The sequence below is a fragment of the Rana temporaria genome, chromosome 6 (assembly GCF_905171775.1).
Source record: "Rana temporaria chromosome 6, aRanTem1.1, whole genome shotgun sequence".
Classification (NCBI taxonomy): domain Eukaryota; kingdom Metazoa; phylum Chordata; class Amphibia; order Anura; family Ranidae; genus Rana; species Rana temporaria.
The window spans coordinates 3983517-3996249 of NC_053494.1; the positions used below are offsets into that span (position 1 = coordinate 3983517).

General features: G+C 45.9%; 1 protein-coding gene across 1 annotated transcript in view; it reads right to left on the reverse strand.

Annotated features, from left to right (window-relative positions):
• Positions 1 to 352: 352 nt before the first annotated feature.
• Positions 353 to 12733, reverse strand: part of LOC120942833 — a 60537-nt gene continuing 48156 nt past the window's right edge. The window contains exons 14-18 of the mRNA XM_040355758.1: positions 10295 to 10480; positions 8442 to 8491; positions 5591 to 5921; positions 4520 to 4699; positions 353 to 1849 (exon numbers count right to left, since the gene is read on the reverse strand). Coding sequence (XP_040211692.1) covers positions 471 to 1849; positions 4520 to 4699; positions 5591 to 5921; positions 8442 to 8491; positions 10295 to 10480 — 2126 coding nt within the window. The 3' untranslated portion in view covers positions 353 to 470. The remainder of the gene's footprint in view (positions 1850 to 4519; positions 4700 to 5590; positions 5922 to 8441; positions 8492 to 10294; positions 10481 to 12733) is intronic.

Consider the following 12733-nt stretch of genomic DNA (forward strand, 5'->3'; position numbering starts at 1 on the left):
TCCCCATTGAAGTCAATGGAAACGAAAATAATTTGTTCTGCGTTGACTTCAATGGCATGCAATACCGCATGCAGCCAGAGGCGGGGGGAGCCGCAGAGCCTTGAAAACGGCCGTAAAGGCCCGAGGACACCTTGGCTGACCTCAGCAAGCCTCGTAGGACTCCGTTTCTGAGCCTTTCTGAGGTTTGCCGAGGTCAGCCGAGCTGTCCTTGGGCCTTTCCGTGCATTTCTGAATGGTGATGATCAGCTTCGATCGGCGCCGTTCGGCTCCGGTGCCCCCCCCACCTTAGGCCAGACACGGTACTGCACACCACTTTGGCCTGAATCCTGCTCATTTTGCGAGACAACACTCAGATTTTTAGAAATACAGCGCTCGTATTGCAAAATACTCGTTAACTGCGTTACTCGCAATCCGAGGTTCCACTGTACACAGATCCCAAGCCTTCTCTTCATCTTATTTTGTTATTGGCATCATATATGTTTAATATCCTCAGTTTTATTGAGCAAAGAGTCCACTAATTCTTCATACTCATTTAGCTTGGATGATTGATCCTTTACTGTCTGTCTATATTTATCCAGTTCGTGTCTCTGATTGTCTGTTGTGTATTCCAGATGTTTTATCCTGCTCTCCAGTTCAGCTATCTTCTGCCACAAGTCCTCTATGGTGGAATGGCTTTCCGTTGACTCAGGCTCACTGGAACTATTTGCATCCAGACCTCCATCTTGTTCATTCTTCATATCTTCGCTAGTCCATTTCTTGGCTCCTCGTCGTTTTCTGAGAGGTCCTTGTAACGCCTCTGATTTCTCCTGATCTTGAGGTTTCTCCCGTAGGTTTTGGATCTCAACACAAAGCTGCATTATTGCCTTCACCTTCTCCCATATTATCTCCTCTCGCGTTCCAGCTGGATGTTCTAGTCTGTCTCTTCTTCCTTCTTGTGTTTTGTCAACTGGTCTAACTCTGTTGTCCTTCAGTTCCTCTATGAACTTGTCTTTACCCTCTATTGTCCTCTGTTTCTCCTCTATTGTCCTCTGTTTCTCCTCTATTGTCCTCTGTTTCTCCTCTATTGTCCTCTGTTTCTCCTCTATTGTCCTCTGTTTCTCCTCTATTGTCCTTTGCTTCTCCTCTATTGTCCTCTCTTTCTCCTCTATTGTCCTTTGCTTCTCCTCTATTGTCCTATGTTTCTCCTCTATTGTCCTCTCTTTCTCCTCTATTGTCCTTTGCTTCTCCTCTATGTCACTTTGTAGAAGATACATTTCCTTTCTAAGGTTGCTTATTACAATGTCTTTTTCTTTAAGCTCTTCCGCTTGTGTGTGAGTTTTACTTAACAGTTGTTGGGTTTCACTTTGCGGGTTCTGTAATGCTCTTTGGAAACGCCGCCATGAGTCGTTCAATTCACTGAGCCGTGCAATAAACACTGATCCCGTGTCATTCAGCACTCTTAGCTGATTGTCCATCCAGCTAGCTGTGTTTGGGGTGTCATCAGATATATTGATGGCTTCGGCTTCTAACAATATTTTCTTGGATTCCTGCTCCTCAAAACTGTTCTTCTTTGAAGAAGAAGATTCGTGGTCAAAAGCACATGGATAGTAATTAGGGCGCTTTCGGGACGTATAGAGATCTGAGCAGAGTGAAGGTGTGTCATATTTTGATCCAGGTGCTTTATATCTGGTGGTTCCTCTGAAATGGTAAAAGGCAGGTCCATCACCATCCTCATCATAATCATTATCAGTCATCAGAATTGACTCATTAGAAATGTTCTGTGGTGGTTGTTGATGTTGTTCAACTTCTTCTGGTGATCTTATATTCCGATGAGGACTGAACCTCATCGTAAAGCTTTCATCAACAGCAACTAAAAACGAGAAAAAAAATAAGTTTAAACAAGAGGAAAGTGGAGAAGGAATCCTTAACCCCTTTTCGGCGCCTGTGTACACATATGTGGCCGCACTAAAATGGGTCTTCTTCCGTGATGCCTCATATTTATACCTACCAGGTTTTGTGTTGGAGGCACACTGCACAGAATGTTCCCAGCACAGAGACCAGGCTCTCACCAAGAGCCCTGGGTCTCGTACTAAGGATCGGGAGCTGGAACTCCTGGTTTCTGATCATCTGATCATTGTGGTAGCTTTTGATTGGCTATCACTGTGCAGCCCAATCCTGTTTTATTCTCCTCTCTGAATGGAGAGAAAGAGAGAAATAAACATTGGGGTAGATTCACGTAGATCCGCGTATCTTTGCGGCGGCGTAACGTATCGGATTTACGTTACGCCTCCACAACTTAGACGGGCAAGTGCTGTATTCTCAAAGCACTTGCTCTGTAAGTTGCGGCGGCATAGCGTAAATCTGCCAGCGTAAGCACGCCTAATTCAAATGTGGGACAGGGGGGCGTGTTTTATGTTAATGTTGTATGACCCGACGTGATTGACATTTTTCCCAGAACGGCGCATGCGCTGTCCGTGAAATTTCCCAGTGTGCATTGCTCCTAATACGCCGCAAGGACGTCATTGGTTTCGACGTGAACGTAAATGACGTCCAGCCCCATTCACGGACGACTTACGCAAACGACTTAACTTTTTCAAATTTCGACGCGGGAACGACGGCCATACTTAACATTGGTACGCCGCACTTACGCCACCATATAGCAGGGGTAACTATACGCCGGGAAAAGCCCAACGTAAACGGCGTAAATGTACTGCGTCGGCCGGGCGTACGTTTGTGAATTTGCGTATCTTGCTGATTTACATATTTCAACGCGAAAATCTGCATACACGCCCCTAGCGGTCAGCGTAAAAATGCAGTTACGATCCGACGGCGTAAGAGACTTATGCCTGTTGGATCTAAGGGAAATCTATGTGTAACTGATTCTAAGAATCAGGCACATAGATACGACGGCGCGACTCAGAGATACAACGGCGTATCTGGAGATGCGCCCTCGTATCTCCACTGAGAATCTGGCCCATTGTATCTATCTCTCCATGCCAAATGTAAACAAACAAAGTGCGCAGGAGGGTGCAGATCTGCTGGGAGTCAAGATGGCTGAAAAGTTAGAGGAGCTTTTAAACTAGGTGATGGGGGGAGGGTCCAGATCCAGGTCCACATCGGGTGTTCGCCAGTTCGCTGAAGAGCGAGATCACAGTGCATTGCTGTATGATGATTGGCCAAAGCATGCACCTGACCTGCATGCTTTGGCCAATCATAGCGCCCTCTGCTAAGAGAGCCATAATTGGCCAAAGGCAGGGTGCCTTTGGCCAATCATGGCGCAGGGGGACTAAGTCCACACCCCACACTATATAAGGCTGCTTACATGGTGGCCGTGTGTAGTGTTGTTAGTGTAGGACAGAGAGATAGCTTAATTTAGATTAAGCAGGCAGGTTATTCAGTTAGTGGCGTATTTGATATATATATATATATACACACGAAAGACATATAGCGGAGAAGAGCAAAAAAAATCCCCAAAAATTCTTTAAGTATATAAAGAGTAAAAAAGGGAGGGCAGCCCATATTGGCCCCATAAAGAATGAGGAAGGACATCTAGATACAAGGGTTGGTGAGATGGTGAAGGTATTGAATTTTTTCTTCTCCTCAGTCTTCACAAGGGAGTCGGGGGGCTTCAGTAACTAAAACTGTGTTTATCCTCCTGACACATCACAGGAAGCACCCTCATGGCTTACAGAGGACAGAATTAGAAATAGACTTGGGAAACTTAACATTAATAAATCACCGGAACCAGATGGTTTGCACCCGAGGGTACTTGGGGAACTCAGTCAATTAAGTGCCAGACCATTGTTCCTAATTTTTACTGACAGTCTACTGACTGTAATGGTACCAGCTGATTGGAGAAAAGCCAATGTAGCACCAATATTTAGAAATATTTAGGTAGTAGAGGAATTGGAGGATTTGTGATTGAAGGAGGGATTAGGGTGGCAGTATTTGTGCTGTAGTGATGATTTGGGGAGTGAAGAGAATTTGTGCTAGAAGGGAGAGAGGATTTGTGCTGGGAAGTGTGATTTGGAAGGGTGGAAGAGGATTTGTCCTGTAAGGGAGGGTGTGTGGGGGGATTTATGTTGGGAGTGGGAATTGGGTTGGAGAAGATCCATGCTAGATGGGAAAAAGGATATATGCTTTGAAGGGGATTGGGGGAAGAGGATTTTTTGCTGGGAGGGGTGACTGTTCAGATTGGTGCTAGATTATTATTATTTTTTTTTGGGAGGGGGGTGTATTTTTGCTCAAAGGGTAAAGTGAGGAAGACTTTTGCATGCAAGGGGCATTTTGCACTATACTGACCCCCAAAGTGTGCACTACACACCCCTGAATCATGCAATATTTTCATTTTGTACACCTAACTAGTAATGTGTCCCATACATTCTGTGTATTACCTACCCCTGGCCCTTGAGGGCATTTGATGACATGTTATATCACCTCCTCATGGTTGGGAGGGGGCCCAGTTTGCCATCTTTGCTCTGGGCACTGGATGGACACTGTTCACATATACAATAGCACAGTCAAAGATGTAGATACTCACCATTGCACTCTATAAAGGTCATTATTTCTTGGAAGGTCTCAGGGTCTTTCTGTTGCTCACTGAACAGGAACAGATCTCTGGCCAGAGAACCAATGCTGGGCTGGCTTTTCAGTATCCTCTGCTTCTCTTCATTGCTGGTGTCCACCAGGTCATCAACCACAACAATGACATTCTCGTTTCCTATAACAGAAGGACACAGTCACCCCGGACTCTGACCACAGGAGGGCGACTCTACCGCCATGTCATGATAATGGGAATAACATACTCTACAGCAGAGGTCTCCAAACTGCGGCCTGGGGGCCGGATGCGCCCCTTTCCTTGCCTTTATCCGGCCCTTAGGGCACTAATCCTCTCACTGATATGAGACACTATTCTGACATCTAACACCAACAATGGGGCACCATTTCTTCTACTGACACCAATAATGGAGGACAATTACTCCTTACTGTATATTACCAAAGATGGGGCACTATTCCTCCCAACCTAATACCAAATGTGGCGATGTTCACTCCTACTGATGCCAGAAAAATTTCCACTGCCGCTGCCCATCGATCCGGCCCTCCTATAGTCTGAAGGATGGTAAACCGGCCCTTTGTTTAGAAAGTATAGAGACCCCTGCTCTACAGTATAGTGGAAAGGAATACCTGGGGCTGCTCCAAGCATTCCCCGGGCATAGGAAAGGATTAGGACTATCATAGTACCCATGGAGGTTATGATAAAATGAACAATTTATTAAGAAGAGGACATGAATTGAAAATAATTGTACATAAATTGATAGACAACCGTACATAGTAAATACAAGTGGTTCCAAAGGAACAAATAAATCCCATTGGTAGTGTGGGGAACTGAGATGTATGTCTTGACCTGATCCTCTGGATCCTGGATCAGGTCAAGACATACATCTCAGCTCCCCACACTACTAATGGGGTTTATTTGTTCATTTGGAACCACTTGTATTTACTATGTACGGTTGTAACTAACTGTCCCTCAATTTATGTACATTTGTTTTTAATCAAGTCCTTCATGTACTTCATGTACAACATTACGGCAGATCACATTATTCAGTCTCACCAAGACAATCGGACAGCTCTCTCAGCTCCTGGTCATACAAGGAGTCGGTGACGTCGGTGATGTTCAGTCTTCCTTGTCTCTTGGTGTGGTAGAGGATGGCGAAGTTGCACCGGGACATCTCTGAGTAATACGATTGGTAGTTGTTGGAGATGTAGACATTGCACACGTCTATTGACCTTCCTATACCGGCTGTCTTCAGGGAGTTCACCAACCATTGATAGTTATCATCCCCCGACCTCGAGAAAATGCCAACTCTGTACTTCGCCAGAGAGGAACGTGCGTTTTTATGTCTCGTTGTAACAAAGGACCTGTTACCACAAAGGTCACCTGGCTAAAAAAAAAAAAAAAATACAAAATTACCCAAAGGTAGAGAAATACCAAAAATACACAAACTAGGGAATAGATAGATAGATAGATAGATAGATAGATAGATAGATAGATAGATAGATAGATCTTGGACACTATACACACCATTTAATTAAAGTGATGCTAAAGCCTACCTTTTTTTTTTTCATTCAAGGAAGTCCAGACTCATACAATGTTCCTATTTTTCCATAGATGGCTGGTCATACAGTTGCTGCCCCACCACTCCCATTTTCAGGTGTCTTCTCTTAAAACAGACACCTATGCGCGTTCTCACCCCACCGTCACTGAAACACAGAGCCTAGCAAGCAAGGCTCCTGCACCTCCCCCTCCCAACTTCTGACAGGCAGCTGCAGCAGCCAATCAATCATCTACCTTCACCCCTCAGCAAGTTCCCTCAGTGCTGCGGTTTTCAAAGACAAGCCGAGTGTAGGATAGACACAAGGTAAGTATTTGGGGATGGGGGGATGATAGAACAAGTAATGTGGCTTTTTTTTACCTTGCTGTGAATGCATCAACGACTCATTTTGGTTACTTTTTTTTTTTTTTATCTGAACAAGGGGTGGTATTTACATTGAGTGGGACTTGTCCCTTGTACTGGTGGCTGGTGACTTAGTTAGAATCTTCAGTCCTCTGCCCCCTTTCATGGAAACTATAGTATAGCTTCTATGAATGGAGTAGGGGCATAAAGGGCAAGCATAGTTGGTACTTTTGACAAGTGCCTATGGCAGGTCCAACAGCTGTATTATCCAATGCACTGGAACATTGTGGTTGCGGGGGGTTAAAAGCCAAATGGAAAGATCTGCTATTGTAGTGGATTAGAGTGCCGGGACAAGGTCATCTATAGCCCAGGGTGAACAAGCCAAATTGTGCCCCCACCCCACCCAAACACCCCAAGATGTACAGTATGAGCATTATGTGACAGCAAACCCCCCCGCCCCCAAAAAAAAAAAAACAGCACTTATCTGCATGCTTACCGCCTTGGCATAAATTCCCCTCCTCCCGATACAAATCTGGTTTGGTTGCCCTTCTCTGCACTTTCTCCAGTTCCCCGATATCCTTTTTGAGAACTGGAGCCCAAAACTGAACTGCATATTCCAGATGAGGTCTTACTAATGATTTGTACAGGGGGGCAAAATTATATTTCTCTCTCTGGAGTCCATCCCTCTCTTAATACAAGAAAGGACTTTGATCTACCAAAACACCCAGATCCTTCTCCACTACGGATCCCCCAGACATGGGCATCCGCTGACATTTTTTCAGAGGGGGCGCTTCGGCAGCGGCGATACAGTCGCATTTTACCCTTTCTTTGACCGCTAGCGGGGGTTAAAAGCACCCCCCCACGTTAAAATGTAAAAACACCCCACTGTGCCCCCTGCATCTTTCAATATCTCTTTGTCACTACTGTTTACCCCCTCTCCACAACTGCACCTCTGGACCCCTTTACATTACACAGCACCTCACAGCTCTGGACCCCTTTACATTACACAGCCCCCTGCATCACTGGCCCCCTTTACATTACACAGCACTCTGCATCACTGGACCCCTTTACATTACACAGCACTCTGCATCACTGGACCCCTTTACATTACACAGCACTCTGCATCACTGGACCCCTTTACATTACACAGCACCCTGCATCACTGGACCCCTTCACATTACACAGCACCTCTTTCCCTTGACTGAAACACTACACTATATTGACAGTATATTTATTTCAGGTCTAAAAGAGGAACCTTTCGGAATGAGGGACAAATGGATTTGATTCCAGAAGAGGAACAGGCACTCTTAATAAGGGACAACTAGAGGGGAGGGGAGCGCTGCAGTCACCGCTTAAATTGTCCCCAGGGCCAGTTCTGCCCTGCTCCTGGCTCTCCCTGGCAATTTCAGGGGGGGGGGGGGGGCAAATGACCCCCCTTGCCCTATGGAGCGGACGCCCATGCCCCCAGATCCTTCTCCACTACAGATCCCCCCAGATCCTTCTCCACTATGAATCCGCCCAGATCCTTCTCCACTACGGATCCCCCCCAGTTGTATCCCCCTAATATGTATGATGCATATTCTTAGCCCCCAAGTGTATAACTGTATAACATTAAACCTCATTTGCCACATAGTCACCCAAATAACAGAGCATTGGTGGAGGGGAAACAAGTGAAACAAAATTGGGTGGGTGAAGCCAGCATAGCACCACCTTATTGGGCAAGCTAAGTGAGAATTCACTTTGGAAAATCAGCATGCTTTATTCCTTTAGTAGATGAACTTCAGAAAGAAAAGAGAAATAAGACGATTAAATATTACAGAGCAACGATAACTCCAGAATTCTGGTAAGATGAATCAGGAGAACAGATTGTTATAGTCTGAGCTGTGTGGAATTTATATCAGTTTCTTATTCTGCAATAAAACGTTTTGTTGGTTGATCTGGACAATGCAGACACAAATTCATGATATGCAATGTTGAGAGCCCATATACTTGTACATGTATACATACCCTGGTCCTGGAAGTGGTCTGGTCCGGTATAGCACAAGATGCAGTCTGCTCTGTAAGACAGAATTTGGAGACATTTTACAATTCACATATTAACTTAAATTGTTACTAAACCCTGGACTCTGCATTCACTATATCTGTTCTCCTGACTCTTAGGACCTACTTCCTGGTCGACTGGAAGGAGAAGCAATGGCCCCCGAAGTATGAAAGAGTCAGGGAGCAGCTCAGCCAGCGGTCCTCTAAAGGACTCGGCTCTCTCTTCCAGGGATGGCTCACTTGCAGCCACATTCAGAACTCTCCAGCTCGGACCTTGGAAGGAGGAGGAGGGGAGATCAAAGAGTCATTCTGGTACTCGTCATCTGCCTCCCAAGGTAAGAAGGCCTCTGATCGCCGTATCCCCTTCCCACTGTCTCAGGGGGGTGATCGCCACCTTCTCATCTCCCGTAGGGGCATTGGTTTGCCACCCCCCCTAAGTATTGAGCACCAGCCACCACTGAATAGAGTACTACCGTGCTTCCCCGAAAATAAGACCTACCCTAAAAATAAGCTCTAATGTGGTTTTCAGGGAGGGCTACAATATAAGCCCTATACCAAAAATTAGCCCTAGTTTAGTAGGGTTGTGAAGTCCCAAAATGCACTGTATTACAGTGTTTTGTGGTCTAGACTGTGCATGTTTCTGTGGTCTGCTTGTGGTGAATACCTTTTTTTGCGGCACCGCTCAGCTGATCCCCCGCTGCTCTCCTCCTCTTCTGCCAGCTTTCAGTGGGAGATCTCGGTTGCAGTGCTCAGAGTGGGAAAGTCCGATCAGGTGGGCCATGGAAGCACCGAACGGCACTCAGCTGGTCCCCCGCTGCTCTCCTCCTCTTCTGTCAGCTGTCAGCGGGAGATAGCGGGCCCCCCTCCCTCTGCAGTGCTCGGAGCATGAAAGACTGATCAGGTGGGCCATGGAAGAGCAGAACGGCGCTCAGCTGATCCCCCCGCTGCTCTCCTCCTCGTTTGCCAGCTGTCAGCGGGGGGTAGCGGGCCCCCCTCCTTTTGCAGTGCTCGGAGCATGAAAAACTAATCAGGTGGGCCATGGAAGCACCGAACGGTGATCAGCTGATCCCCCCGCTGCTCTCCTCCTCTTCTGCCAGCTGTCAGCGGGGGATATCAGGCTCCCCTCCCTCTGCAGTGCTCGGAGCATGAAAAACTAATCAGGTGGGCCATGGAAGCACCAAACGGCGCTCAGCTGATCCCCCCACTGCTCTCCTCCTCTTCTGCCAGCTGTCAGCGGGAGATATCGGGCCCCCCTCCCTCTGCAGTGCTCGGAGCATGAAAGACTGATCAGGTGGGCCATGGAAGCGCAGAACGGCGCACAGATGATCCCCCCGCTGCTCTCCTCCTCTTCTGCCAGTGGTCAGCGGGGGATAGCAGGCCCCTCTCCCTCTGCAGTGCTCGGAGCATGAAAAACTAATCAGGTGGGCCATGGAAGCACCGAGGAAGGCACTGTAGGAAGTTAGGGTGTTTGACACAGGTGGGTTGCAGAGACATGCACAGTTTACATTGTATATTGCTATAATGCATTGTATTTTAGGATTTTACAGGCACTTTTAACTCTTTAACACTTTAACTTTTAACTGACAAGCCCTACCCCGAAAATAAGCCCTACTGGGTATTTTGTTGCCAAAATTAATTTAAGACCCAGGCTTATTTTCAGGGAAACACGGTACAAAAGTCAGTCAGATAATAGTAGTTAGGAAGGCAGTTTATTACAAACATCCCCACTGAGGAAGGGGTTATCCTAAAACAAAAGAGAGTCATAATAATTTAGTAGGTTGGACCTCATTACCCCAGCAAATTAAATAGGGTTTTGTTACCAGCCCCAAAAACTTTAAGGAATTCTTCTCTTTTTCTAGAAGCAGCTCCATATTTTCCAATTTCTGGAATAAGAATGAGATGGGAGGACAGTCGGGTCAGGTTGGGCTGAGACTCCAGGATTCTCTGTCTCTCCTCCTCACTGATATCTTCCATATCATCCAACACCACCAGGACCTTCTCTCTACCTACAGGAAGGGATAGACGTAAAAAACATCAAACACTAACAGGATGCACTGTAAAAATATATACACTGTAAGAGGACCTTGCACTAAGGTTGATGTTTATTCCCCTCCCCCCATTCTTTCTCCATAAAAATCATTATATAACAGCCACCAAAAAAAATTAGCAGTAAAAAATAAAAGATACTTTCCACAGATCCTAACTTCACCTAGCCACTAAGGATGAGGCTTGGGTTTGTCGCTACCACGGGTTTGTGATAAATCCCCAGGATTCACAAAAAAATCTATAATGCATTGTATAGCCTTTTCTAGCAGTAGGCTCAGTCACAAGAACCAATGACTTGAAGGTAGGGATGAGCTGAACACCCCCCCCCCCCCCCCCCCCAGTTCGGTTCGCACCAAAACATGCAAACAGGCAAAAAAATTGTCTGAACACCGTTAAAGTCTATGGGACACGAACATGAAAAATCGAAGTGTTCATTTTAAAGGTTAATATGCAAGTTATTGTCCTAAAAAGTGTTTGGGGACCCGGGTCCTGCCCCAGGGGACATTTATTAATGCAAAAAAAAAGTTTTAAAAACTAATGTTTTTTTCATGATTTTAATAATGCTTAAAGTGAAACAATAAAAGTGAAATATTCCATAAAATTTCGTACCTGGGGGGTGTCTATAGTATGCCTGTAAGGTAGCGCTTGTTTCCCGTGTTTATAACAGTCTCTGCACAGAATGACATTTCTAAAGGAAAAAAGTAATTTAAAACTACTCGCGGCTATAATGAATTGTGGGGTCCCGGCAATACAGATAAAAGTCATTGAAAAAAATGGCATGGGTTCCCCCCTCAGTCCATTACCAGGCCCTTTGGGTCTGATATGAATATTAAGGGGAACCCTGTGCCAAATTTTAAAAAAAATGGCGTAGGGGGTCCCCCTCAAAATCTATACCAGACCCTTATCTGAGCACGCAACCTGGCAGGCCGCAGGAAAAAAAAGGGGGGGTGAGAGAGCGCCCCCCCCCTCCTGAACCATACCAGGCACATGCCCTCAACATGGGGGGGATGCTTTGGGGTCCAAAGCACCATGACAAGGGCCTCATCTCCACAACACTAGCCCGGGGTCTGTGGGCGGGGGGGATTATCGGAATCTGGAAGACCCCAGATCACACCCCCCCCCCCATGTAAATTGGTAACAGGGTACATTGTACTCCTACCATTTCACAAAAAAAGTGTCAAAATGGTAAAAAACACAGGAGACATCTTGGGACAAGTCCTTTATGAAAAAATACAAAAATAAAAATTTACAGCAATGTATATCCATCTTGAGCGCTGTTCTGAGGAAAAAAAAAAAAAGCAGGCTTCCCTACTTACAGCTGAAATGTAAACAAAATAATGCTGGCAAAAGAAAATTCTAGAAAAAAAAAACAATGTGCCCCCCCCCCCCAATCCATACCAGGCCCTTCGCGTTTGGTATGGATTTTAAGAGGAACCCAACACCAATTTTTTTTTCAAAAAACAGCATGGAGCCCCCCCAAATCCATACCAGACCCTTATCCGAGCATGGAGCCCCAAATCCATACCAGACCCTTATCCGAGCATGGAGTCCCCCTCCCCCCCCCAAATCCATACCAGACCCTCATCTAAGCATGCAGTCCAGCAGGCCAGGAAAGGGGGTGACCCTCCTCCTGAACCATACCAGGCCACATACTCTCAACATGGGGGGGTGCTTTGGGACAGGAGGAGATCTGCCTCCCCCCACCCCAAATCACCCTGTCCCATGTTCATGAGGACAAGAGCCTCTTCTCTACAACCATGTGCTGTGGTTGTGAGGCTCTGCGGTGGGGGGCTTATCAGAATATGGAAGCCCCCTTTAACCACTTACCCCCCGGAACATATTGCTGCCTAAAGACCAGAGTACTTTTTGCGATTCGGGACTGCGTCGCTTTAACAGACAATTGCGCGGTCGTGCGACGTGGCTCCCAAACAAAATTGGCGTCCTTTTTTTCCCACAAATAGAGCTTTCTTTTGGTGGTATTTGATCACCTCTGCGTTTTTTATTTTTTGCGCTATAAACAAAAATAGAGCGACAATTTTGAAAAAAATGAATATTTTTTACTTTTTGCTGTAATAAATATCCCCCAAAAATATATAAAAAAACATTTTTTTTCCTCAGTTTAGGCCGATACGTATTCTTCTACATATTTTTCGTAAAAAAAATCGCAATAAGCGTTTATTGATTGGTTTGCGCAAAAGTTATAGCGTTTACAA